The sequence below is a fragment of the Phaenicophaeus curvirostris genome, chromosome 19 (assembly GCF_032191515.1).
Source record: "Phaenicophaeus curvirostris isolate KB17595 chromosome 19, BPBGC_Pcur_1.0, whole genome shotgun sequence".
Classification (NCBI taxonomy): Eukaryota; Metazoa; Chordata; class Aves; order Cuculiformes; family Cuculidae; genus Phaenicophaeus; species Phaenicophaeus curvirostris.
In genome coordinates this window covers 7,810,546-7,837,629 of record NC_091410.1, presented here as the reverse complement: position 1 = coordinate 7,837,629, position 27,084 = coordinate 7,810,546, and the positions used below count along the sequence as shown (strand labels likewise).

Genomic DNA, 27,084 nt, shown 5'->3' with positions numbered 1-27,084 from the left:
CCCTCGTCAGGCTGTATGGATGAGTGGAAGTTCTGCCAAAAGCACGCTCTCTTTTGCTCTCGGTGCCAGAGGCCAGAGCTGCCTGATCTTAGCTCAATGGCTCAATGAGTTATCTTTATACCTGGAATCCTTCTTAAGAAGGCTTCTCAAAATAGTGCTTTCAAATCTTATCTTTGCCTTATGAATTTTAAATGTCCCTTGCTCTGGCTGGATCAGAACTGCTCTGTATTGGTTGCGGAACATCCATCATCTTTGACAGTCACAGTCCACATTGAGCAACTTTGTTCTTTAGTTATAAACACGAACCACTTAGTCAGTTTGCCCCTTTCACCACGGCTGTAGTGTTTATTTCTGTTTCAGCGATGCTTTGCAGTCTTGCTGGAGAAGCTTTTGATCAACCGGCTTTCCGGTTGAATTTTCCAAGAGCTGGTTTATGTGTTTGGGGTGTGTGTACTATGCAGTATTTCATGTTGGTAGCTTGGGTTTCTCCTTCCATGCGTGTGTTCCTTTGAAGTGCTTATTTTCTTATTCATCTCTTAACATCAAACTAACAGCAGACCTGTGGCACTCTAATCTTTTCGGATCATGTAACGGAAAGAATGCTTCTTCTGGCAGCTGCAAGTTCCCCTTAGACAGCAGTCTCTGCCTGCTCTGAAAGCATCACTCTGTCAGTGAACAGAACAACTGCGTGGTCACAGTGTGAATGTTTTGCAGTCCTCTGTTCTAGGTTCTTTTGAACGTGTGTTTCTGGAGATAACTAGTAGAGGAGGAAGTTTTAAAGCATTATTTGGGGAAGGTTCTGCCTGATATCTTTCTGTGCTCTAGAGAACAAGTTGCTAAAACATGCAGTAAACCAAAGCAGAAATGTTTCTCTTGTGCATCGCAGCTGGATTTGCAGGGGAATGTTGTTCTAGCGTAGATATTTTTATCGTGGAATGCAAGATGCAGAAGCCCCAGGGTACCACTCTCCAACCCGGATGCCCTGCAGTCATAAACCACGCTCACCACTATGGTGTCCAAGTAACTGCCCTTTGCCTGCCTGGAATAAAACTTTGAGTTACTTAGCTCCATGGTTGCAGACTAAATGTGGCTTCGTGAGCACCAGCCTGGGCTTCAGATTTCAGAAATGGAAAGCAGTTATTTGAACTTCTGCAACTGTAACTCAGTAAATTGATGAAGCTGTGTGATTTAGATCTTTTTAAAACTGAGGAGTTGGTCGTTTGGAATGATAGCCCTTAAACAGGGAGAACAGTAAGCGGGGACGTTGGCTTCCTCCATTTCTTGCCTCATCAGTGACTTTCGGATCCCTTCAGAGGAATGCTGTCCTGTGATTAAGGCCTTGGATGGGACTCTGGAGACTGACATCCTTAGTGCTCATTGCTGCTGCTGCCATCCTGTCTGACCTTGAATAAGTTATTTCATCTCTTTAGGTCTCAATTTTTAATTTGAACCAAAAAAAACCCAACCCCAAAACCTCGTCTTTCTCAGCGTTGTTATTTGCATTGCATGGTGCTCTTTATTACACGTATAATTGGACAGTGAGACACCATTTTCCATTGGATTTCTGTGTACTGTTGCAATAAAAACAATAATGTCTCTCGTAAATGTGCCTTACATGGTTTGATTTGAACATCATAATTCAATAGATTAATAGCATCTTTTTTTCCCAGTCAGAATGGGATTGTATCTTTGACTGGAAAAGCAAGCAGCAAGGAGGAGAAATGTTGGATATTTGAGTTGGCTTGTTTGTATTGTAGTATTTCTTTGCGTATAACTGAATGGAGTTGTTTTAATATTTGTTTCAAACAGCCTGTGATTCTTTTGGTTGATCTGACAGACTCAGAGTGACTCTGAGAGGTTTCTCAGTCTCTTGGTTCACAAATATTCCTATAAGAGTCCTATGCAGTGAGGTTAAGAATAGCAGAATTGTCCTTCTAGAGACGTTGTTATATCCATTAGAACAACTGCAAATGAAGAAATACCAGCTGACTTGAGGATATAGTTTTCAGGTCATGATCTGCCCAAGGTTTGATCCTTGCATTCGTAGCAGTGTTAGAGAATAGTAAAGGCTCCGAGTACGGGTTTGTATGTTTTCCTGGACTGCAGCTACTAAAACCTCCTCAACTCTATGCCAAGACATTCCTTGGCCAGTGGAATCATTCCATTGGCTTTTTTTTTTTTTATGTGAAATTGGTACCGATTTAAATGCTTTTGTGTTACAAAAAAAAAATCTCAGACAGTGTTATGTCCTGCCAGTGACCAGCTGGAGGATTCCTGGGGTGATCAGTGAGGTGCAGCTCGCTGCCTTCAGCGCCAGATCCTCACTCAGTGCTGGAATAGGGATGGTACCTGAGATGCTGCATAGAGGAAGCTGGACAGAGCTGTAGGAATGAGCCAGTAGTCTGTCTGAATTGAAGGAAAAGAACTTATAGGATGTAAATTTGGCAAGAGGGGACTCCGTGTTGGCTGACCCCTAGGAAGGGATGCAGGGAAACAAGCCATGGGAAGGAGGTTGTGTTCTGTATACTTGTGAGCTGCTGTCTCGTTCCTTGAAGTTTCTTTCAATTAAAAGATTTTGAACTGAGCCATTCGGACTGATGTTTTGCCAGCAGTGGGAAATGGCTGTGGAGGTGGATCCTGAGACTTAGAACTATGGTTATTTGTCAACCTGTGAGTAAACAGGGCAGAAGTTTATACTGGGGCGCATTCTGTCTGTGTGTTTGTGTGGTTGAGTGTGTCTGTCTAGCTCTTGGTCTGCTTTCTCACTCTCTTTCTCTTTGTGCCTCATACAGGCCCTGCCATGAATTTTCTCTGACCCCTTGGGGCCATTCCCACATGGAGCTTTGATGTGTGTGCCCAGAGCTTGATTGACAAGGAAGTTTCAGTGGCGGCAGCAGGGAAACGAAGAGAAAAGGGCAGGGCTTTGAACTAAAGGGCTTTGAGCTCTGAGATGCTGTGCTTACTTATCTCCTTCAGAATGTTAATTATTTACCAAGATAATTGGTCGGGAGGGGAAAAAAAGAGAGGGGAGGTTATTAAAAAATTCCAACACTAACACGCTACAAAAACCTCATTTTCCAACTTGCAGCTGGCATGAAAAGGATGTTGTGTGTGAAAGGGCTTGAGTGTATGTGTGTTGGGGGGGCCCTTTTTAAGGCACCCATTTCCTAAATAGAGGGATCCCTTCAGACGAATGCAGCGGAAACATCAAAGCTCTTGCAAGAGTTTTCTCTGGGGTTTCTAAACCGTGTCTGGTACTTTTTAATTAAAAAAGTTTATGGAGAGCCGTCTTTGTGACTGGAACAGGGAACCTTAGGCCCTGTTGGTCGAGGAATGAAATGTTAAAAGGCCTAATAAATAATCATTTCTGCTAAAACGTCAGTTCAAGGATGTGAAGATGCCTGGCTGCTCTCGCAGGAGCTGTGACTTGGAGCAGACTGATGAACATCATCTTGTTCAGTCTAACGTGATGTGGGCTGTGCTGCGTGTGAAAATCTCCTACAGCCTTTGGATTGATGTCAAAAAAAGCTGTAGTGTCACATGCTCATTTGAAGTTTGCAGTCAGGAAGATAGGTGAAGCTGTTTCATTTTGCCTCCAGTTAATACGGTTTTATTAGTCTCTCTATTAGGTAGCAATCAACAGACTCCTCCATGAAGACCGGGGTTTCTTTGAGTTCTGGTAGTTGCTGTGCTGGATCAGGTCCAAGGACCATCATTCCAGTATCCTGACTGTGCTGATGATGGCAACAGAGGTTCAAGAAAACTCAAGAGCAGGCAGGCAGCCCTGCACGATTCCTAAGTTTGCATTAACAATACAAAGAAGGGCAGTTTCTTGCTCTTATCTCTTTGTTTGTTTATTGGATTAAGGTGTTATTGTTTTGCCAGGGTATGTATAGACCATTCATTAATATTTTCTGTACAGGCTGTGACAGTCCTTGCCTCTTTTACCCTCTGATGATCTAATTTCTTTACCTGTTTCAGTGTAAGGCCTTCTGAAAGCTTAAAATGATTCTTTCAACTAGTTTTTCTTTATGTAGTATTGTACGGACATGTTGATTCTGGTAATGATATTCTTCTTTCGAAATCCTTACTGGTACAGCTGGTTACACCATATCATATTAATCTTCTGCAGATCACTTTCAAACCCTTTTAACAATCAAGGCTGTGCTTGCAGCAGTGTCTGTTTTTAGCATGCAGCTTTATAGTTTTAAATCTCCTGTTCTGCAGTCCCTTGAGAACGTGTGGATGTACCACCTGGATGTGGTGAGGTAGTGCTTTCTAATGTATCGTTTCCTACTTCTTCAGCCTGGCTGGACATCGTGGTCCTCGGACACCTGCTCCGGTGGACGCTGCTTGGAGCAGGGGATGTGGCCAAAGCAATCTTCAGAGGCTTTTTCCAGCCTCAGCCGCTCTGGGATGCTGTGCTGGCAATGACCTTGCACGATATTTCTGCCTTTTTCTTAATTTCTGCTTAATCTTACTGCCTTGTAGTTTGTTACCAATCCAGAAACGAGTTACTCTTCTTCAGGTTTCCCTGATGATGAAGCTGATCGAAAGAAGTCATTGAAATTCTCTTTGACTCCCTTAATCTTAATAATTTGTGGCCCAAACAATTATTTTAGGGACTGTCTTTATCTGAACTTTTTATTGTAGCTTTTCGTAATTATTTGTTCAGTAGGTCAACATTTGAGCTAGTGACACACTACTTCTCAGCAGTGTGATGTCTTTCACGTGTTAGTCTATTGAACACAATGCAGATCTTGTATTGCATTTTATTCACTATATGATTTTACAGAGGTAGTTGAATAAAGTTCTTTAGTGATAATGTAAGAAACGGAGTGTAAAGCAGTGAAAAGAGTTGGTGAGAATGACCGTTGTCAACAAAAGTTGTCAGAAGCTTCATCATTTTGATTTGTTACTATTTAAAATCAGATAAAAACAAGTGACTGTGACAAGGTGGGTACTATCTGGAGCGTTGTATTTGGGTAATGTGAGGGGCATCAGTTGCCATCTAGTGCTTCCTGTGTGATGGGGACACACAGTAAGTTGGGAGAAGCTGAAGTATAAAGTATTCTGGTAAATTTACCGACAGGTTAATTCAGCAACCAGACCCGCTGGCCAGAGTTGTAGACATTTCCACTTCTTTCCCTGTGGAGCGGTAGCTAATGGTAGGGTGACAAAAGACTACCCTGGCTTTATTGCGTTTCTGTTTTACAGAAGGAAGAGTTTGTTCTCTTAGCTTGTGAGGGAATGGGAACCTTTTAAAGTGTTTGGTGTGCATGTTTGACCAGAAATTGTTTGTTGCTGTGGAGAACTGAAGAGGTAGGAGAAAAGATGAAGAGTCAAGGTACCAGTGAGCACACCTTTGCCGTGCCGTTCCCAGTGAGACAGGCTGTTCCCTCCTGCCTTTCCACTGGGGTGGTCAGCCAAGGCACTGTGGCACTCTCTGTTATCAGCCCTTTCTAGATGGAGACAGTACTTAGGAGATCACAGACTCAATAAATTGACATACTTTAACTTGCTTTCACTCAGTTCAGTGCTTTGTGACCCATATGAGGGGTTTTTTTAGGCTGTGCCACCCAGTTTAATTAGAGCTCACACTAAATGAATCATGGTTTGGCTGACATCTCAAATAATGGTCAGAGAGGAATTGTTGAAAAATATGAATCACTTATGCTGGTGTTTTGCTAGAGTTTACATTCTACTCATAATTTTTATATGGTTTAGAGGTAGGTACGTAAATACAAAATAATCATTAATAACATTTGCAGATAAAGTAAAGATCATCAGACTGATAAATGCAGACATGAAAATGACAGTGCTGCTGTTACCCAGGTCGCATGATGAGCTAAATAGTTAAAAAAAAAAAGTTTGAATGTGACAATTATCCTAACAAATAGGAACCAGGAATTCAGGCTGGGTTTATGAAAGAATAGACTGCATCCTGGAAAGCTGTTAAAACTAGATAAAGCCAACTAGAGACAGGGTATAAATGTAACAGAATAATCTAGAATAGATTTCAGAAGGTGGAGCTAGATTTTCCTTCTCTTGCTGTCAGCCACTCAGATCTCATAAGGTGGTTCATCATACTCGGTTTATCTGCTCAGCAGTGGAGAGTGTGGGTGGAATGTAATGGCCTGGGATACAGGGACAAAGGAGCACAAGTGGCACGTCCTCAGCACGGTGAGTGCTTACTGGACAAGTCTTGTCATCTGTCTGTAGTAGATCAGAGTTTTGCTTCATGTCTTGCTCCAAGTGCCCTGTGCTCTGTACAACTTCAGCCTTTTCTGGGTTATAGAAAGTTCAATGACCTCAGCTTAAACTCTACAAGTTTGTCCATAGCTGTCTAACGCGTCTCTAATGTTGACATTGAACTGTGAAAGCATCTACAGTCAGTGATCTCTTCTTTTCCCCTTTTGCTGCAGGCCAAACTCTTTCCAACTGCTGTCATTCATTTTGGATCTGAGGAGTGCAGGGGTGAGTGAATTTCCTCTCTTCTTTGCTGTCTGTGTAGCTCCTGTAGTAGACCCAGAAGAGTGATACCCTTACGTTCAGATAACGCAGTCCTTGAGTGCTGGTATATGTTCCCATTCCAAATGGCTAAGGCTCTCTGGAGCTAGCGCGATCAGTTAGCTTGAGCACAAATGTCAGCGTGGTACTTTCCATGTGAGAGTTGTTGGCTCTGGAGTAGGCATTGTCTGCTCTGGGACAAAAAAGATAGAAGAACAACTCTGTAAAAGGAAATTTGGTTGTTCAAAATGTTAACTAGACAAATTAACATGAAACGCTTTTTGTACAGACCTCCTGTTGTACCAGACTGGCTGGAGATGGGAGAACAGATTTGAATCTTTGATTCTTTGACAATTCTCGTTGAGGCTTAGAATCTCCCCTTCTCGAGATTAAAGCATTTTCTGGCTTCATGGAAAAACTTGAGATGCAGTGAGCACTGAAAGAAAATGTCAAGATCTTGAGGCCTGAATGATGAAATAGGGCACCTTGAGTTGGGGAAGGAACCGTCAGAGTTTAAAATTGTCCTGTATCAGCGGGGGGAAGGTGATGGAGATTTACTGTAGTATATAGTAGGTATTTACTGAGCCAAGCTCTATGTGATTCTATGATTGATGTCTCTGTGGTACCAAACAAATGTTTGGGTTTCATTTTTAAGCAGATTGTTACCTGAAATCAGACCTGCTGAGCTCGACAGTTTCTCCTTCTGCAGCTGATTTATTAGTAGCCAGGTATGTTGGGACTGAATAGAATTGCAAATGGGTGACTATTTCAGGGATGGGACGCATGAAATGAGCTCATCTTCTACAAAGAAGTATGCTCTGAAGAGGCTGGGATTTCATTTTTCCTGAAACAGTCGTACTGTCGTACTTGACTTGATAGCTTTGTGAGTCCATCTTTGCAAAAAGTAGGATTTTAGTGACTAAATCAAGTAAATCCTAGGGCTTTTATTGTGAAAAAGAGCCTTTTCAATCTGACTTTAAAAGTTTAAAGGTGGTGGTGGTGGGTGTATGAGGGGCTTGGATGAGAAAATTAAGCTTAATTCTACTTGCATGTTTTCTCCCTCAGATGCTTGACCACATCACCAGTTCCTTCTGCCTCATCATCTTTAGAATCAACAATTCCATCACTATCTGAACCAGAAGAGGAAAGTGACAAAAAGACTACTGAGCAGCCAGAGCCAACAAGAGTACACGATGCACCGCAGGTGTTGAGAAGGGCCCCTGGGAAAGTGCCCAAATGGCTGAAGCTGCCAGGTATCGTGAAACCAGAGGAGAGCTCTGCTCATTCTGGGCTCCCCAGAAAGGCAGGCCCCTGTGAATTCTGTGATTCTCCTCTGTACCGAGTGTGCTGGATGGTGACAATATTCTTGAAGATGTCAACATGAGGCTTGCAGGACATTTGGTTCAGTGCTTGTCCATCACAGATCAGTTCGTGACCTATATCCCAGCCTTCACTGGAAAAGCACCTGAATGCAGGCTCTGGACTGTTTGGTGTGATGTCTAATCCTTGTGCTTGCAGAATTCTTAACTGTGTTCTGGGCTTAATGTGTTGAGTTTTTCACTATGCTAGTGTAGTTCAAATACTAACGGGCATGATATTCCATATGCCAAGGGCCCACATCATCTGTTAAACCTCTGCTGTTATTTTTCCTTTGCTGGTATAGTCTGGTTTAGTACTTACTCTTGACTTTTTTGAGCTGATATTTCTGTTTTTAATATTCACTGCGAAGCAGCAGTGGTTTTTCCATAGTTAAGATTGCAACCAAGCTTCCATTACGAATCTTTATGCTGGTTTATCCTGATCAGAATTCTGCAGCTTTGTTTTTAATCTCAGAGCTATTAGCTTTTGTGTGGTTTTATGTGAGAATTTATGCAAAGTATGAAGTAACAAGAAGGATTCCTGAATGAAGCAATTGGCAATGTTCACATTTTTGATGCAACAGCAAAGAGGAGTGGAGGGAAAAAAAAAAGATATTCAGTCAACTCCCTTGGTGGCAATAAAACTGGGAAGAATTTTATGGAATTCCCTGGCTAATAATGCCAAATCTTAAATTCCTGAATGAGAATTTTGGTACTTGATTCTGGAAGATGCTGTGAAGCTGTCAACTCCAGCATAGGATGAGATGTGAAACTGTTGCTGGAAGGCGCACACAGTGGGTTGGTGTTTCCCGGCTGCGGCTGGTCTGCGTTAAGCTGCTACTGGGATACTGATGTGGATCATGTTGGAAACAGCCTCTTTACTGTGTCCCGTTTCTGGTTTGCTTGAAGCATTCCCCTTAAGAGTAGAACTAACTTTCTTGGGTAAAGATCGAGACAAAATATAAAATAGCATCTGATCCACCTGTGCAGGTTATGCATTAACAGCTGGGATAAAATGTTAATAACAGGTAGGATAAAGTTCTACGTTGCGAAAGTTATGATGGTATTCACTGTTCTCTCTCCTAAAGAAGTGCTCCTGCATGCTACCCAAACACCTGAGCACAGCAGCATATAGAACCCTCAGCAACCAGGTGGTCGGACTGAGAAGCGTTGCAATGTAAATGACAGTTAAGTGTTTTAATGCTCTTGCATTTATTTTGTAGGTGGGAAGAGATGAAACATTCCAGGCTGCTGGATCCGTGAGCAATCAGCTGTGCCTCTCTGCTGGTGAACTTAATCAGAACCTGTAAGAAATTGTTGGTGGCCCTGGAGAGATCTAATCTGTATCAACATTAGTTATAAATAAAAAAACTGGTATTTTGGATGCCAGTTTCACCTTGGGAGGAGTGGAAGGCCTGGTTGTGGTCTGCATGACCACAGAAGCAAGGTTAGCAATTAAATTTAAGATCTCTTGCATGCAAATAATTCCTATGCACTTTCCACAAAGGACTTTCTTTCTGTCCATATTTTTAAATTCAAATCTTCCCAGTTCTACCTTTAGCGATAACTTGAGTCAAGCTGCTTGAATTCTAGCAGCAAGATACAGTCTGATTCAGTTCTAACTATAGTTAAATGCTGCCTGGAGCAAGACTTCTTGCTGCTTCTCAATGGCTGGGGTAAGCACTGCTGCTAATTCTGGGTATAGGTGGCTGGAAAGGGAGCAAAGAGGGAGCACTTAGGTCACTTAGAACAGTTCCTGCAGGCTTTTCCTGTTCTCTTGATCTACACTTTCATTGGTTTCAGTTGCAAGAATCTCCTTCACAAGAGCACAGGTATCTGTTGATAGACTGTTTCTGCCCCAAGCTCTGTGTTTTATTTTCACTACTTATAGTTAACATCAGTAATTATGGTGAGGGGAATAACATCCAGTTAAAGGGTCTCTTCACGTGACCTTTGATCTAGGGACCCTGTGGTCCAAACGTTTCCATGGCAGTGGCTGTTCTCTGCAGTGCAGGCGGTGTACGGAGGGGAGCACTAGTCTGGATCGTGGCCTCCAGCAGACCTTGTCCTGGCAGGAATATTGTTGGTTAGAGTTGCACTTAACATTTGAGATGAACTCCACAGTGCCACAGTAGCCATGGTGCTATATTTTATTTGAAGCCTTCGCCATGGATCAATGGTTCCTATTGGACAGCTGGAGTTCCATGCTACAGTAATAATGCATTTTGCATTTCCCCTGTATAGACAATTGTTCGCTGACCTATGTGTGCATCTGCACAATTTGTAGATGTAATAAAGCAGAGTGGCAATAGGAGGCCTTTTTGTCGGTCTCTTTGATAATATGTCTCTTCCCCCAGTACTCGGTTTCTCTGTCAGCTCACAGGAGCCTGCTTCCTTTTCAATGGCCCTGTCATGCCTCATTCCCTTCCTCCCATTTTTTTTTTTCAACAAAGCAGAACGGAGCTTTGTACCATCTGAATGAACTTCAAAGTGGCTAGAAAGGGCACCCAGGGTTCCTGGCACTTGTCATTGTCTCCCAGCCTGGCCAACATTTCCCTTCAGGTCTAATTACTTCCAAATGCTCCCAGATGCTTTGAAGAAATTCAGAGGGAGGGGGAGGCATGAAAGAAAGGTGGAAGAGGAAAAAGGGAGACTCAAAGTGGAGGGAGCAGAATGCTTTACCAAAAATGTTGATTGATTCCTTATATGACACCGAAACATAAACAGGGAATGTGTGCGGCCGCTGGCAGCGGGGATGCAAGAGCCCTGTACAGCTGCTGCGCTAAATCCTTCCTGTGGAAAGTGAGCCCTTCTGGCACTTGACAGGCTGTAAGAGACACTAAAGCAAACCAAAAAAACATTAAAATAAGGTTACTTCAGTAACTTCATTTACTTCAGTGGATCAAGCGTGGGCTGAGCTTAGGCTCCACAGGACTGTCTGCATCTTGGTTCAGGTGCTGCCAGGCTTCTTCATTTCACAGAAGTCAGAGGGAGCTGGAGCTCTTTGCTGAATTCACGCAGGATCTCTCCGGGGCCAGCTCGCAGCCGTAGCTCACAATGGGTGATGCTGTGTTTGATTCACAGGTTTAGAACAAATAGAAGCAGCCTGGCTGGTAGAAAGTTGCACTGTGCTTTCAGATATGCTGGTTTTGTTTTTTGAAGAGCACAGGCAACATCAAATAGTTCAGTAGGCACAGTGCTGTTGGGTTAACGGTTGGACTTGGTGATCTTAAAGGTCTTTTCCAACATGGTTTTCTCAGCTATTTTGATGCCACCAGTTTTGACAAAGAGCTAGCAGCATAACTATTGCCTGCAAGTACCTGACCTGGGAAAGCAGAAGGAAGAATGTAGGGACACAAGCAGCAGTATCATTATTACTGGGGCAGTTTCATAGGTTAAGTACAGCAGTGAGGATTAGGAGACTTCATACTGCTAAGTACGCACGTTACCTGAGTCATTTCTGCCCATGCTTGTCCCTTGTGTAACTCAGCCATGCATCAAACCCAATTTAATCTACTTCTCTTTCAAGAGGATGAAAAATCGGTACCTCCAACAGCTAGATCAGAGGTTTTGTTCCCCTTTCCCTATGCAAAGAGGAGTTAGTTTTAGCTGTTGCTGTTATTAAAGTATCACTTTACTACTAACATTTGCATGAGCAGTGCTCTTCAGTCAAGAATGCTTGTGTCAGGGAAGTGAACTCCAGCCTTTTTAGGGCAGCTGCTTTGAGAGAGATATCTCTGAATGAGGGACAGATGAGGATTTGAAATGTGGAAAAGGCAAGAAAATAGGAGTAAATTCTTTAAGAGGGACAGAGATGGCCTGATACTTTAAACTGCAGGCCCTTCATTAAGGTGTTGCTAGAAGGATTCCTGCTCTGCCATAGAACAATACATGCCAATACCTGAGGGGCCGGATCTGTTTTAATATTACCGCTGCTGTAAGTAGTTGAACTCACCCTGGAGTTTTTGGGCATTCCAGGATAGTATTACTTGCATTTTTTTTGCTATTGCCTTTTTTTACCATATGGCTGTGGGGCTGAAGGCTGAACTAGGTCAGTCCCTTCATCAGTTCAGTTGTACAGCTGCACAAACAGTTGTCTTGGCAAAGCTGCTGCAGTGCAGAGGGATGGGGCACTACTGAAGCTGGTACCGTCATTGGAAAGAATGTCTATTAAATTGTGGGTTTAGCCAAAGCTTCCAAGTGGCCGGTGTCCCATGTGAAGACCTTGGCAGCTCTTGGCTGGAAGAGCAGAGTGCCCCACTGAGCCTGCGCCCACTCCAGCCGCCTGGGGGGAAGAACCGCGCGCTACTGCCCATCACAGGCTCGGGATAGTCAGCATCGGGGAGCGTGCAATCCTTAAGACACACTGGTGTCAGCTGCTCTTCCTGCAGCCGCCTATCCATTTCCCAACAAAGCCCGTTCACTTGTGTGGGTCCTGCCTACATGTGTACAGTTTCTTATTTCACAGCCTGGCCCCGGCCCCCCTGCCGGCTGCGGGGCCAGGCTCTCCCGTGATGTGGGATTCTCACACATGCTGTTTGTTATTCTGTCCTTTTTCCTTTCCTCCTACAAAGCCTGAGAGCAGAGGGTGGGTGAGGGGGAAACTTTGCAAGTCTTTGAAGCAGCTTGACTTTCGATGATTAATTGCAGCAAAGCGCCTACAAAAGGGAGGGAGACTCGGTTTTAATTTATTGATGTTTCTTTGTGAGAACAAATTTATAGCAGAGGGGAAGCGGCTTCTGAGAATATCAAATGGTTAAAAGGTTCCAAGCGTTCTTTGATGTCGCAGCCCCAGAGAAATACTGGAAGGTAGGGAGGGACAGACACTGTTTATTTATAAAATAAAGATCAGTTACCTGCTTTTGGCAAGAGCCTGCGACCAACCTCCTGTTAACAACCTATTCATGAGGTGGGCTTGGAGCTGGACCTAAGGCTCCTGCCGCAGCGATGAGAGCCGGCAGTGTGGCTGACAGTCCCAGCTACTCAGTCTTTCCATGCGCCTCTGTGAAGCGGCGCCGGTTTCTCACATTAGCTGAGAGAGAACAGCAGCTTAGAGCACCGTGGAAGGATGGGAAGCTGGGAACCAGTCACACACTAGGCCAAGCACCACGAGCGCATGGTGGCCTCGTCAAAGGCAGCTTCTGACCGCAGAGCTTGCCTGGGCTTTGTCGCACTTGGCAAAGGGAAACAGCCCAAAATAGCAGGGAGAGAAAAAGTTGACAGTGTCCTTCCTGGAGTGGGACTGAGGATAAGCCAGATGGTCCCTGCTGGGGCTAATCATGCGTGCATCGGGGGCTTCTAGAAATCCAGGAGCTGTAAGGAGAGAACAGCAAGGCTGTCAGCGCAACCGTGGGTCCCCCAACCACCTCCCAAAGGGAAGGGGAAGAAGCCGCTTCAGTCCGAGCTTCCCCAGGGCCGTACCAGCTGCGGTAGCACCTTCTCCACGTGCTCGATCTCCACTCTCTCCAGGTCCTCGGCCTGCGCCTGCCGCGCTGCCCGCGCTGCCGCTTCTACGGGGAGAAAAGGGGGGGCTGCGGCGGGGAGACCCCAGCCCGGGGCAGGGCAGGACCGGGGAGCCGAGCCCGGGGCTCCCCCGGGGCCGGGCAGGCGCTCACCTCGCACGAAGACCTTCAGCATCTCGCCCAGCAGCAGCTGCGCGTCGCCGTTCACTGCAACGAGAGCGCTTCAACCTCCGCCCCGCCGCCCCCGCCCCGCCCCGCCCGCCGCCGCCCCGGTACCTCGGGTCTTGGGGTCCCTGAAGTGCAGGCGGAGCAGCCGCCCCACGGTCTCCTGCGGGGGGAGGGCGGCGGCTGAGCGAGGCGGGGACGGGACACAGCGCCGAGCCTTTCCCCGGTCCCGACCCCCTCCAACCCCGGCCTCCCCCTCTCCGCTTTCTCTCGGTCCCCAGTCTCTCTCCTCACGGTCCCGGGTCTCTCCCGGTCTCCAGTCTCTTTCTCCGGTCTCCCCCTCTCCGGTCTCTCCCGGTCCTCAGTTTCTTCTCCCGCCCCATCCCGGTCCCTCCCGTCTCCGTTCTCTCTGGTCCCGGGCCTCTCCCGGCCCTGAGCCCCTCCCGCCCCATCTCTGCCTCCTCGGTCCCTCCCATCCCCGGTCTCCCCCTCTCCCGGCCCTCTCCGGTCTCTCCCGCTCCTCAGTCTCTTCTCCCGCCCAATCCCGGTCCCTCCCATCCCCGCTTTCCCCTCCCCGGCCCTGGGTCTCTCCCGGCCCCGAGCGCCCCCCTGTCCCGGCCTGCCCCCCCCCCCCCCCCCCCCCCGGTGCCCGGTCTCTCTCCCCCCGGTCCCGCTGTCCCCTCGCACCCCGCGGATCCCGCCGTCCATGTTCCCGCCCCGGAAGCGCCGCGGATGGAGGCGCCGCGGGGCCGCCTGGGGCCGCTCGGGGCTCGGGCCGAGCTGGTGCTGCGGGACCGCGGCGAGGAAGGTGGGGGAACCGGGGGGGGGACCGGGGCGGCTCCCTGCGCCCTGCGGAGCCCCCCGGGCAGGGGAAAGCGGGGGATCCTCCTGCCTTCCCCCCCCCACACCGCGTACCGGGAACGGTTCCGATTTCCTAGAGTGGGTTGGGTGGGGAGGGACCTCAAACCCATCCAGTCCCACCCCCTGCCTGGGCAGGGACACCGCCCTCTGCTCCGAGGGGCTGCAGAGCCCACCCAGAGCATCCCACAACGACTTGGGTTGGAAGGGACCTTAAAGATCATCCCGAATTCCACCCTCTCCATGGGCAGGGACACCTCCCCCTGGACCAGGTTGCTCCAAGGCCCATCCGACTCGACCTTTTCCAGCCGAAAAGGCGGCTGTGAGCTGGTGGAGCCCCCAGCATCTGGGAGGGTTTGAAAGATGGGGAGATGTGGTTTAGGGATGGGCGGGTGTGGTTGGACTCCGTGAGCTCAAAGGGCTTTTTCCAACCAAATCATAGAATCACCAGGTTGGAAAAGACTCACCGGATCATCGAGTCCAACCGTTCCCATCAATCCTCAGCACCTTGTCCACCTTAAACCCCTCCAGGGAAGGTGACTCAACCCCTCCCTGGGCAGCCTCTGCCAGTGCCCAGTGACTCTTTCCATGAAAAATTGTTTCCTAATGTCCAGCCTGACCCTCCCCTGGTGGAGCTTGAGGCCATTCCCTCTCGTCCTGTCCCCTGTCACCTGGGAGAAGAGTCCAATGATTCTATGAATCCCCTCTCAGAGAGAGGGGGCTGAGCCGGGTGGGTTGTCTTCTTCTTTTAGAGAACGTGGCACAATGAATCGTGGAATGATTTGGGTTGGAAGGGACCTCAAAGCCCATACAGTTCTAACACCTTGCCGTGGGCAGGGATCCCACTGGATCAGGTTGCTCCAAGGCCCATCCAACTCGACCTTGAACACCTCCGGGGATGGGGCAGCCACCACCTCCCTGGGCAACCTGTGACACCACCCTCATTGTGAAAAGAATTCCTCCTTATATCCAGTCTCAATCTGCCCCTCTCCAGTTTATACCCATTGCCCCTGGTCCTGTCACTACAAACCTTTGTAAACAGCCCCTTCCCAGCTTCCTTGTCGCCCCTTCAGGTGCCGGGAGGGCCTATGAGTTAAGCTAAGGTTTCATCGAAGCCATTGTGGTTTTTGAAAGCACCCAGGCACCTCTTCCTTCAAGAATGTACAAAAATCTCCTGCCCTGAAAGTTCAAACTCTGCTCTCCAGGAGCGAGGGATATGTTTTACCATAGTTTTTACTGTGTTTTACCATGTGTTTTATCATATTTTACTTCCTCTGAGCTGGCTGTGCAAAAGGAGGCTTCCTCTTCCAGCTCAGTCAGCTGGTTGCAGACACAGATAAACCAACAACTGCCTTTGTTTTTTTCCACTCAGATGTAAAAATTCTGCTGCATGATCTTTGCTCCAACACCACAGTCAAATCTTTAGATCTGAAGGTGAGTCTGCTCAGATAAAATTAAGACAAAGAGGTGGGAAAGGAGATGGAAGCACAAGCTTAATCAGAGTTCTACAAGTTGTGTACCGTCCTTGTTCTGAATTGACTCAGTCCTGGCCTCCCCTAACACCATGTCATGACTTTCCAGAGTTGCTTTGTAAGTCGTCTTTGTCCAGTTTTATTTAGTTACTCTCGTTGATAGGAAATTATGGCTGTATATCTTTTGTCAGTTGCCCCTTGGTCAGATGAGGCATATGCAGGCTTTTCCTTGGGTTTCTGTATTAATCAATGAGTTACTAGTTGTTTGACTTGTGCTTTTATAGGTTTTATCCAGCTCACCAGTGTCTTCCAGTTAACCTGGGGCTTGGAACTAAGTGGGCACTTTCAGATGCGATGGTCATTCTGTGGCAAGAGTGACTTTCTGTTTGTCCTCTGGCCCTCGGCTGCAGTCCTGAGCTGCACCCCACCTTTCCTTCTTCATTTCCGTTCTCATTAATGGTTGGACTCCATGATCCGATGGGTCTTTTCCAACCTGGTGATTCTATGATTCTATGATTTGTGCTGTTGCTAGCTGAGCCCATTTTGATGGAACGTGTTGAAATGAATAGTCCTGCTTATGTAGAATCAGCATTTTCCATCCCGTGCTGATCCTGTGCTAACCTGTGATTTGTATGAGCTCCCAGTCATGTTCTTCACAAGGCGAGCGGTCTGTGCATCCACCGCTTCTCCCAAGAGGCTGCATTTTCTGGAAGGCAGAGTGGTACCTGAAACGAATGTTACTCAGATCATCAATCGATGTTGCAGCTGGGATGATGGTGTTTGATGGAGCGGCTGGGTTGGGACCTACTGATCACCTAGGGCTTTTATTTCAGGGAAATAACCTGCGAAGCGAGGGAGCTGAGGCCTTGGGAAAACTTCTTGCGCAGAACAAAACCATCAGGAGGTAAGAATTTGTGTCTGCTCCTCTTTGTGTTACTCATTCCAGATGGAGCGCAACATTAGAAAAGGGTTGAGGGTGTTTTTTGTTGGGATGGGAGTGTCAAGTGATGCAATTTCTTGTGAGGGATGGGACAGGTGATGGAGGGACAATTGGAGATGTCCTTTTGGAGGATGCAGGGCCCTGGCAGCATCCTGCTGTCTGAAACTGAGCCTGTGTTACGGGAGCTGGGTGTACTGTAATCCAGGTAGCATTCATGCTCTTGCAACTATCCATTTACTTTATGAACTCCAATCCTGTCTGATTTTCTCTAGCCTCATCTTGGAATGGAACAACCTTGGTGTGTGGGAGGAGGGCTTCTCCCTTTTCTGCCAAGGACTGGGGGCAAACAACGTTCTCCAGCAGCTTGATCTGCGCAATAACCAGATCAACCATCAAGGGGCTGGAGAGCTGGCCCTGGCACTGAAACAAAATTCCAGCCTTCAGGAGCTAGGTAGGAGTGATGAGTTCTTTGCACATCTATGGATATACCTGCACTCACATGTGTCTTGAGGTTCGTTGCAGCCTGCTCTGATCTCTGACAACTGGTCAGTGTCATTCCCAGTTTGTTCCCAGTTCCTGTCAGCCTGGAGTGCTTTGCAGGCTTTGTGCAAGGTGTGGAGGTCACAGCTGTGTGGCCTTTGGAGAATGGGAACTCTTATTGGAATCTCTGGAACCAAACCCACAGGTGACTACTGTGTCCTCGGAGCAGAACTGTTCTCGGTGGAGGAGGGAAAAGGCTCATTCCCATTTGTGGTGCTGTTGACGTGCCACAAATTAAAATGTTGAGATGAAAATGTGAGGGGCAGACTTATGTGCCTTATGACCTACAGTTCAATGGCTTCTTGCACTTTACTGCACTTAATATTCATCCTTGCCTTTCCTGCTTTGTTGTTTCCCCTCCCTCTCGCTCATCTTGCAAAGGGAGATGATGTTCACCTGTGTTTGTTCTGAGACCCCATGGAACTAGGTAGCCACACTTGTAGATGTGTAAGGAGCCTGGTTTCTCTTGAGCACTGTGTTTATCAGTGGATGTGTGACCTCTAGGGTGAAAGTTTGCTTTCTGTATAGATTTGCGGTGGAATAATATCGGGCTCCTGGGTGGCCGAGCTTTGTTGAACTCCCTGCACAGCAACAAGACCCTGAAGAGGCTGGAGCTGGCTGGCAACAACGTTCCTAGTGACATCCTGAAGGCTGTGGGTGAGTGTTGCTTGTTGCACGGGAATGAATCAGTAACTCCTTTCCCGTTTCAGTGCTTGAGAGATACGGAGCACCGTTGGCTCCAGAAGAGATCTGTCCTTCCCCCCTCCCTTTTTCATCAACATTTACAGAGTGCCCTTCATTGCTTCTTCTCGTGCTTTAATGAGGGCTGGTCAGGTTGGAGGTGTTGCTTTTACCTGGAAGAGGGGAAAAGTAATTTGGATTGAATCAGAGGTTACGCTACCTTGGGAATGCGGGAGACCCTGTGCCTCTAGATTGCCTCTGAACAGCCAAGCTTGGCTATGGCTAGTGGAGCAGATCCTTTGTCATTGTCCTGCCCGCAGTGGAGCTGAATGGGGTAACCAACACCCCAGCCACAGGGAAGCCACGCTCGCTGCTATCCCATTCATAGAATCATAGAATCACCAGGTTGGAAAAGACCCACTAGATCATCATGTCCAACCATTCCTATCAATCACTAAACCATGCCCCTCAGCACCTCGTCCACCCGTCCCTTAAACACCTCCAGGGAAGGTGACTCAACCCCCTCCCTGGGCAGCCTCTGCCAGTGCCCAGTGACCCTTTCCACGAAAAATTTTTTCCTAATGTTCAGCCTAAACCTCCCCTGGTGGAGCTTGAGGCCATTCCCTCTCATCCTGTTCCCTGTCACTTGGGAGAAGAGCCCAGCTCCCTCCTCTCTACAACCTCCTTTCAGGTAGTTGGAGAGAGCAATGAGGTCTCCCCTCAGCCTCCTCCAGGCTAAACACCCCCAGCTCTCTCAGCCGCTCCTCTTGTTCTCCAGCCCCCTCACCAGCTTCGTTGCTCTTCTCTGGACTCGCTCCAGAGCCTCAACCTCCTTCTTGTGGTGAGGGGCCCAGAACTGAACACAGGATTCGAGGAGCGGTCTCACCAGCGTCAAGTACAGAGGGAGAAGAACCTCCCTGGACCTGCTGGCCATGCCATTTCTGATCCAAGCCAAGATGCTCTTGGCCACCTGGGCCACTGCTGGCTCATGTTCAGTCGCTGTCAACCAACACCCCCAGGTCCCTCTCCTCCAGGCAGCTTTCCAGCCAGACTTCTCCTAGTCTGTAGCTGCACAGGGTTGTTGTGCCCCAAGTGCAGGACCCAGCATTTGGCCTTGTTGTACCTCATGCCATTGATCTCAGCCCAGCGGTCCAGCCTGTTCAGATTCTGCCCCAGCTTGGGCTCTGTAAGGTGAGGATGGTCTCTCTGCGTGGGCCAGCCTGGATAAGGCAACTATCCTCGTGCTTCTGACAGCTGAGTGTCATGCCAAGTGCTATCTCCTCCAGCAGCTCTTGCTGTTCCATTGCTTTAGAAACACATCCATGCTCTCCTGCTCTCTCTGCACCAGAACAGGCCATGGATCACAACCAAGACCGCCAGGCTATCCTGAGTGAGGCCCAGAACCGAACGGACATACTTAGCAAGAAGGTTTTGAGTCTGAAGGATGAGAAGACCAAGCAGGTCAGCAATCTCTCGTGTTGGTAGTTCAAATGGCGCAGCTTTCCCTCAGTGACCCTGTGAAATGCTCGGTGACAGGTTTATTGTGTACCTGAAGCTCCCTGTGCATCTTTACGGGTGGGCACACAACATGACTTAGCAAACTGGGTTCTTTCCTCTGAGCTAGACTGGCCAGGAATCAAATCCATGACAATATGGGTGTGGACACATGCCTGCCTGAACCTCTTCGCTCTGGAGGCGTTTTGATGATTTTTTTCACCCATTTTCATGCTTATTTTGCAACTGGTTTGATATTTTCCAAGTGGTGGAAGCCTAGAAATATGAGTGTTTTCCTTCTATCACTTAATAGTGCGGAATCCCTGTAGCTGATGACCTCAGATGTGCTAATGAACTTGTCAAACCTCCGATCTGCTTGCTGTCAGTAGAGTGGCTTGACCTGTCTCCATCTGTCACTAGAGAGAGAAGGATGAGAGATATCATTGCTTCAAGCTGTTGCAGTTCATTTCCTCACTGATGTCACCTTTTTCACAGTTCTTGGATTTGATGGACACTATAGACAAGCAGAGAGAAGAAATAGCCAAGAGTGACAGGTGAGATGAAGCTCTGAGTGCTTTCTGCTCTTTGATAGCAGAACTGGGTCTTCTCCACTTCCTGGAGAGATTACCTACCTTTTTTTTTTCCCTTTTTTTTTGCCTCTCAAATGCAGGGTGGCCACAGCACGAGTCAGACAGCTGCAGGAAGCACTGGATGAGCAACACTCTATTATGAATTCACTGAAAGCCAAGTAAGGAGGAGATAAAACCTGAGCTTTTTCACTGTTCTGTGCTGTACAGACAGTGCTGAGCAGAGCTGTTAAGAAGGGGATAATCTTGTGGAGCAGCTAGCTTACTATTCTCCTTAGCTCTGCAGTAATATCCAGAAATTGCAGTCAGATCAGGCCTTTGGGTGTGCCATGCCTGTTCTTAAGTAAATTTACAGTCCATCGGTTTAAGATCAAGTGAATTACAGAGAGGAAAAGGGGAAAAAAGGTTGTGGGGATGGGGACACGTTCCTTGCGCAGTTTACAGCCTGCACGTGCTTCCCCTGGCAGCTGGCAACACCCTCCAAGAAACACTGCAGGTATGGAAGAACTGACCAGCAGGATTGTCCACTTGGGAACAGGGAGGTGGAGCTGCCCAGAAGCAGCGTTCGATTGCACAGAGCTATGTGCACGAGACAGTGGTTGCACTGCAGACACCGATCCAGGCAGGGAAAACAGCTCATGGAAGACAATATGGGGAAATGCGATGGGGAACCAGAACACCCAGCTCTGAAAAATACCAGGTCACTCGTTGCTTGCAGAGGCTGCTTGATGTTGAGAAGGATGTTGAGACTCTGGAGTGAGTCCAGAGAAGAGCAACGAAGCTGGTGAGGGGGCTGGAGAACAGGCCTTATGAGGAGCGGCTGAGAGAGCTGGGAGTGTTTAGCCTGGAGAAGAGGAGGCTGAGGGGAGACCTCATTGCTCTCTCCAACTACCCGAGAGGAGGTTGTGGAGAGGAGGGAGCTGGGCTCTTCTCCCAAGGGACAGGGGACAGGACGAGAGGGAATGGCCTCAAGCTCCACCAGTGGAGGTTTAGGCTGAACATTAGGAAAAAATTTTTCACGGAAAGGGTCACTGGGCACTGGCAGAGGCTGCCCAGGGAGGGGGTTGAGTCACCTTCCCTGGAGGTGTTTAAGGGACGGGTGGACGAGGTGCTGAGGGACATGGTTTAGTGATTGATAGGAATGTTTGGACTTGATGATCCAGTGGGTCTTTTCCAACCTGGTGATTCTATGATTCTATGAACACAGGGGAAATGTGATGGGGCATCGGAACGCCTGGCTCTGAAAAATGCCAGGTCACTCGTTGCTTGCAGAGGCTGCTGGACACAGACATAAGCGGCATCCTTTTCCTAGGCATTAAAAATGCCTCGTTTAACAAGCCTGATTTCATCTGCTGCCAAATCTGCATTAACACCTTGCACTGTCTAAGTGTCGGCCTTAGGAAGGACTCTGGGAAGTGTTTCTCTCTCTAGGCTGCAGATGACTGAAGCTGCCCTGGCTCTGTCTGAGCAGAAGGTGCGCGACCTCGGAGAGCTACTGAATGCTGCAAAACAGGACCAAACCAGCATGGCTGAACGCCACTTTATGGAGCTCCAGCAGCAGAAGCAGGTGAGCTGGATAACTCCTAGTTGGGTTTGAGAGCAGGGTTCCAGGTTGTACCTGGTTTGTGTACATTTAGGGATCACTGGGTGGGATAGACAAGCATGATTTTTACCTCTGTTGGGTTAACTGCAGCTGCCATGACCTAATTCCATGTGTAAATTAAGTCAGCGAGTGCTTGGTGTGGAGAGGAGCTGTAGTGTTTTGGGTCAGGTTGGGTGTAGCTGGCTGCGATGTTGGCTGGAGTAGGTTTGCAGTGCAAGAACTAAGGTAAGTGTAGAATTTTGATTCTGTTTCCAGGAAGGTGTCGATCGGGAAGGCAAGCTTCGGCGTGAATTGTCTGCTGCCAGTGAGAAAAATCTCCTTCTAAGAAACCAGGTAGGAAAGCAAGTCCAAGGGTGAGAAGTGGGATTCAGACGTTGTTTGCTTCTGCTCCGTATACCTGTTCTTTGATCCCTATTTGTGTCTCTGCTGATTGATGTGTACAGCAAACTTTCTCTGCTCATAGGAAAAGAAAATCTATTGTGGTGATAATATCCTTGTAGGTGGATGAATTGGAGAAGAAGTGCAAAGCCCAGCAGGATCAGCTATTCCAGGTCAAACAAGACTTGACCAACACAACGGCGGAGCTGAAGCTGCGGGCTGTGCAGGCTGAGGGTGAGGGAGCAGAAACAGCTCGTGGACACCTCTGGGTTGGAATTACTGTCTGTGAGTCGATGGTGCAAGGCAGCCAAAGAGAAAGGGTGGAAGAGTTTGTGATAGAGATAAATACAGCCTGTGTAGGAGGAATGCCATAATGGTGATATGCCTGCTTTTAATCTGCAGAACGCCTGGAAGCGGAGAAGAAAAGATTTAAAAAAAGCCTTGAGGACATGGAATCTCTTCGGGTGAAAGAGGTAAGAATAGGGTTTCTGCAGCATCCTGGTCTTAGTCTCTCTTTGGTCCTGACATCCAGGTGCCACTGGAGGTCATTGTTTGCTGCCAGCTGCTCTTAAACAAGTTTAAAAATCAATGGACTCAGAGTTACTGTGGGCATAACAGGCTGTTTCTTCTAGCAAAGTCTGGCTGGAGAGATCACAAGACATTCTGCTGCCTAGTGTAATAAGATTTCTTAGCTTGCAAGAGTGTGGGCCAGAGTGGTATGTGATTCTAGAGAAGAGACGCCTGTGTCTGTCTTACTGTGCATAGAGGTGATAGGTATTTATAAGTCTTGTCATGCTCGCTGAAATAAAGATGCATTAATGAAGGAAATCAAGACACATGCTATATACAATCAATTCTTTAGCGAGGCTCTGCTTGCTAGTTCCTTTGCTGTTATGTTTCAGGGGGATTCTGTCTGAGTGTGGGCAGGACAAAAGGCTGTGATCAACTCTCTTGGGAGTGGTCCTGGGGTGTGAAATCACTCAAAAATAAAATTATACCAATAGATTTCTCTGAAGATTTTGAAATCTTGTGTGGAAGGACATAAGCCAGAAAGATTTTAGCAACTAGAAAATGAGTCTCTGATGCTTCTACCACTTGAAAATGAGAGCTCTGACTCATCTTCGTCTGGAAGGGACCTCTGTCTAAAGTACCTAGTTTCTAGAGGGCAGATTCTATCTAGATTACAGTTTCCTAGTGGGACTTTAAGCAAGGTAAGAGTTCTTATTTGGTGGTAGGTGGGTCAGTGCGAGGATGCTCTTCCTCATGCCGAATGGCCACGCTGCTGTGCCCGGAGATAGGAGTGGTTTTCTGGCACTTGTGTGAGTGGTTTCTACTGCTTTTCAGGTGGATCGTATGACACAGCACATTGAGACCAGTGAGCGTTCCATGCAGGACCGGATTCAGAGGCTGGAGGGCATCAGGATAGCTCTGGAGAAGGTGAGAACGGATGCTCCAGGCACACTGGATTGCTCAGGTAGCGATGGCAGAAGAAGGCTGCCAGGGGAGCTTTGTGGAGTCTCCCATTGTTGACCTCTGCAAAGATTGTTGTGTGCTGTTGGGAGGAGCAGAAAACAGCAGTTTACCAGCTAGAGTTATGTTAACTGCTTTGGATTAAGGAAGGAGAAGGTTCCAAGGAGAAACTTGTAGATACCGATCGCACAAAAATAGTTTCCATTAACGTAGTTAGATTCTTACTAAGATTTGACTTCACAGGTTTCCCACATGGTCCCAAGTAGTGTAGCATGTTTCTCCTTATCTATTCCTCCAGCTAGATCCAGCACTGTCCCTTCTATTCCCCTGTCTTTGGAAAGCCTCACCCATTACATGCCCTCATATAACTGACGTTCTCAGTGAATTCAAATGGCAATCTCAGGCTGAGAAAAGGTGTGTAATCTGCATTTGTTATCCCTGCCCCTGTGCGAGAGAGACAGCCGTGTCACGTTGTAGCTTGCGACTGGAAGCTCCTAACATTTTCTGATCAGCGTTGCGGTGGTGCAGCCTCTCTGTCTGGAATGATCTTTCACATTTCTGTGGCAGGAACTGAGCCAAGTCAAAGCAGCCGCACTCGCTGAGCGAGGCCAAGCAGAGGAGGAGTTAATGAAAGTCCGGAATCAGACACGATTGGAGGAGGTAAGGACAAAACTTGTCTGTGCTCCCTGCCTCTATGTGAAGGAGTGGATTTGGCTTATGTGTGTTTTTGTCCTGGGGAACTCCCTGCTCTGGACTTCACTGGCTTGCAAATAGAGTGATTTCTGAGGAAAGAGTCCTGCAAAGTCTGCTTCAGATTGTCTTCAGGATGGAGCTGCTATCTCCACGTGCTCTGCACTTTCCAGCAGTAACAGAATTGATGTGGATATTGTCATTGCAGATCTTAGGTTGCAAACTTTTGAAGCCGACAGCAAGGTGTTTAACAGCAGCTTTCAATGGGCTGCTCCTGTTTCTCTGGACTCAGGAATTTCTGCAAGTTGCAGCTGCTGCTGGATAAAACAAGTCACTGTAGAATTTGTGAAAATAACAATGACATCAGCACCCTGGGAAAAAGAACAAGGGATGAGGAAAATACACCAAAACTATTAGAATATTTACTTACATGTAACATCACAAAAGAAAATGCTTTACTGACTTACAGACGCGTAAGAGCTGCCGCGTGGGTCTGTGTGGGGCACGGTGGTTGCTTAGCTGCATTCCGTGGTGTTTCAGAGCCATTTGGGATATAGAAGAAGTGGAGACAGAGCATTAGTTATAAACACCGGCAGTGGCCTTGGTGCTTTTACCAAGGATTTCTCTGTTTCTCAGCAAGTGAGCTGGGCTTTGTAGTGCCTCCATCAGTGTGTTTTGCCTGGCAGCAGAAAGCAGCTCAGATTTACTCCTGAATATGAGGGAGAAGTGCTATATCTATTGTGTCCAAGTCCTGTGCTTGTTCTTCAGTGCCAGGGGTTCACTGTGTTGGGGACAAAAAGGGGAGAATCCCTTTGTAGGAATAGGACTGGCACGTTTTCTTTTTCCTTTGTGTCTTATAGCAGCAACAACTAGAACACCTGAAAGAGAAGCTGCGGCTGATGACTGAGTTAAGGGATGAAGCTCAGAACTGCTGCCTTAAGCAAAAGCAAATGGTTGTTGAGGCCCAAGCCAAAGCCACTCAGTTGAGCCTGCACGCTGATGGACTCCGAAGGCGGCTAGAGGAACTTCAGCAGGTGATTCGAACTGGAGTAGAGGCACGGTCACCGCAGGGGCAGAACAAATGATAAGGTTGTTTGCTTATTCATGGATTTGTCTGTGTGTGTCAGGACCTGAACGGTAAAGAAGTGGCAGAGATGAATATAGTGAAATTACAGGAGCAGATTGGACACCTGCAGGCGGTACGCACGGCACAGGACGAGCTGAGAGAGAAGATTGTAGCCCTGGAAAGACAGCTGAAAGGTGATGGATCTTTTTGTGCTTCTGAAAGGGTAACACTGGGTCACAGTGGGCCTGGAACTGAGCTACGCTGACGGGTGGTGCCAGCGATGCTGCCTGTGCATACACCCATGGACTGCGCCCTCCATCCTGATGGATTTGCAGGCATTCTTGTCCTCATTTTCTGCAGACCGAGACTCAGAACTCCCCAGTGCTGCACAGCAAGCAAACCCCTTTGATTCTGCACACAGTGAAGTGTAACAGCTTGTCTGTGCAAAGCTTCTCAGTGTCCCATGCAGCTTCTCTTGGGCGCCTGCATCTTGTTTCCATTGCCTTTGGCTCTGCCTATAATTTTTGTTTCTGTTTATTCTAGGGGCACCCTAATTTTCTTTACCAATTCTGCTTTTCTTTCACAGCCTTATCAAGTAATCACCGTGAGGCACTGCTGGACAAAGAAGGTGAAATCTCTATGTTGCTGGAGAAGCTGAGAATGAAAGAGGCTGAAATCTCTATGTTGCTGGAGAAGCTGAGATTGAAAGAGGCTGAAATCTCTAGGATGAGGGAAGAAGAAGCCCAGCGAGCAAGTTTCTTGCAGAATGCCATCATGGCATACGTGCAGGGCTCCCCCTTGGGAACTCACAGTCCTAGGAAGTGAGAGCATGGCTTAAAGAATCCTGATACCTATTCTCGGGAGGTGAACAACTTGAGTGCAGCCGCTTCTTTCTACACAGGACGGTTTTGTCAGAGTAAGGTGACTACGTGGCCTGATTGTTTTGTGTTCCTGCTGTTTCATATTGGGTTTTGCTCTGTTTGGGGTTTTTTTTTTAATAAAGAGCTTTTGGGTTTTGCTGTGATGCTGGCCAGTGCCAAGCTAGATGTTTGGCTGATGTGGAGGGGCCTTCTGCTCTGTGACTCATGAAGATCCTGCCACTCTGTCCTGGAGCTGAAGGGCTGTTGCAGGTGGGTGAAAGCTTGAGTACGCCGACAGGGTTTGGATCTGAACTAAGGTAAGAGAAGCAGGGAACCCATACGCTGGTCAGAAGGACAGGAGAGTCCTGGTCTGGGGGTGCTGTCAGCACTGTGCGGGTAAGGGGACAGCAAAGCCTGTTTTGAGACAACACCTCTACAGTTATCGCTGTTCTCCACTTGGAGAAGTGGTGGAGGAATCCAAAAAGTGATGCTTATGAGGAAATTTTGCTGCTGCTGACAGGCAGCTTTCCCAGCAGCTCGGGGTGGGTGACAGTGAAATCTGCAGCTCAGTGCAACCAGGCTGGAAAGAAAGCTTCACCTTGGAGCCTGGGTGCTACGGGATCCATTCCCTTCAGAGGACACGGAGCCAGCTTGGGGAGACTGGGGGCAGCTTAGGGGTCACTTGGGGCAGCTCTTGGGACACTGGGGGCAGCTCGGGAGTCACTGGGGCAGTTTGGGGGACACTGGGGTAGCTGGAGGGGGACTGGGGGCAGCTTGGGGGCCACTGGGACAGCTCAGGGGCCACTGGGGGCAGCTCAGGGGCTACTGGGGGCAGTTTGGGGGCCACTAGGGGCAGCTTAGGGGCCACTGGGGCAGCACGGGGGTCACTAGGGACAGATCAGGGGTCACTGGGGCAGCTTGGGGGTCACTGGGGCAGCTCAGGGGCCACT

General features: G+C 47.9%; 3 protein-coding genes across 4 annotated transcripts in view; 2 read left to right on the top strand and 1 right to left on the bottom strand.

Annotated features, from left to right (window-relative positions):
* The window catches only part of ASPSCR1 (ASPSCR1 tether for SLC2A4, UBX domain containing), a 39,876-nt gene extending 30,607 nt beyond the window's left edge, over nucleotides 1–9,269 (top strand). For both annotated transcript variants that reach the window (XM_069872769.1, XM_069872770.1), the window contains exons 13-16: nucleotides 6,426–6,477; nucleotides 7,169–7,238; nucleotides 7,576–7,763; nucleotides 9,092–9,269. In XM_069872769.1, the coding sequence (XP_069728870.1) occupies nucleotides 6,426–6,477; nucleotides 7,169–7,238; nucleotides 7,576–7,763; nucleotides 9,092–9,105 (324 nt within the window). In that variant the 3' untranslated portion in view covers nucleotides 9,106–9,269. The remainder of the gene's footprint in view (nucleotides 1–6,425; nucleotides 6,478–7,168; nucleotides 7,239–7,575; nucleotides 7,764–9,091) is intronic.
* A 3,411-nt stretch (nucleotides 9,270–12,680) lies between these two features.
* CENPX (centromere protein X) lies at nucleotides 12,681–14,386 on the bottom strand. The gene is made up of 5 exons (XM_069872776.1): nucleotides 14,183–14,386; nucleotides 13,607–13,658; nucleotides 13,484–13,537; nucleotides 13,290–13,378; nucleotides 12,681–13,181 (listed from the first exon to the last, which is right to left on the bottom strand). The coding sequence occupies exons 1-5, from the start codon at nucleotides 14,201–14,203 to the stop codon at nucleotides 13,167–13,169; spliced, it is 231 nt and encodes a 76-aa protein (XP_069728877.1). The 5' UTR covers nucleotides 14,204–14,386; the 3' UTR covers nucleotides 12,681–13,166.
* On the top strand, nucleotides 14,181–26,298 carry LRRC45 (leucine rich repeat containing 45). The gene is made up of 17 exons (XM_069872768.1): nucleotides 14,181–14,303; nucleotides 15,726–15,787; nucleotides 16,659–16,729; nucleotides 17,038–17,216; nucleotides 17,834–17,962; nucleotides 19,335–19,447; nucleotides 19,976–20,034; nucleotides 20,151–20,228; nucleotides 21,499–21,634; nucleotides 21,926–22,003; nucleotides 22,171–22,282; nucleotides 22,451–22,521; nucleotides 23,393–23,485; nucleotides 24,086–24,178; nucleotides 25,069–25,242; nucleotides 25,336–25,468; nucleotides 25,861–26,298. The coding sequence occupies exons 1-17, from the start codon at nucleotides 14,228–14,230 to the stop codon at nucleotides 26,097–26,099; spliced, it is 1,896 nt and encodes a 631-aa protein (XP_069728869.1). The 5' UTR covers nucleotides 14,181–14,227; the 3' UTR covers nucleotides 26,100–26,298.
* The last annotated feature ends 786 nt before the right edge of the window (nucleotides 26,299–27,084 follow it).

Coding starts and splice junctions, on each gene's coding strand:
- CENPX (XM_069872776.1), bottom strand. CDS start 14,203: ATGGACGGCGGGATCCGCGGG. Junction 13,538..13,606: donor CAGGGACCCCAAGACCCGAG/GTACCGGGGCGG, acceptor CTCTCGTTGCAG/TGAACGGCGACGCGCAGCTG. Junction 13,379..13,483: donor GCTGAAGGTCTTCGTGCGAG/GTGAGCGCCTGC, acceptor TTCTCCCCGTAG/AAGCGGCAGCGCGGGCAGCG.
- LRRC45 (XM_069872768.1), top strand. CDS start 14,228: ATGGAGGCGCCGCGGGGCCGCCTGGGGCCGCTCGGGGCTCGGGCCGAG. Junction 15,788..16,658: donor TCAAATCTTTAGATCTGAAG/GTGAGTCTGCTC, acceptor CTTTTATTTCAG/GGAAATAACCTGCGAAGCGA. Junction 17,217..17,833: donor TTCCAGCCTTCAGGAGCTAG/GTAGGAGTGATG, acceptor CTTTCTGTATAG/ATTTGCGGTGGAATAATATC.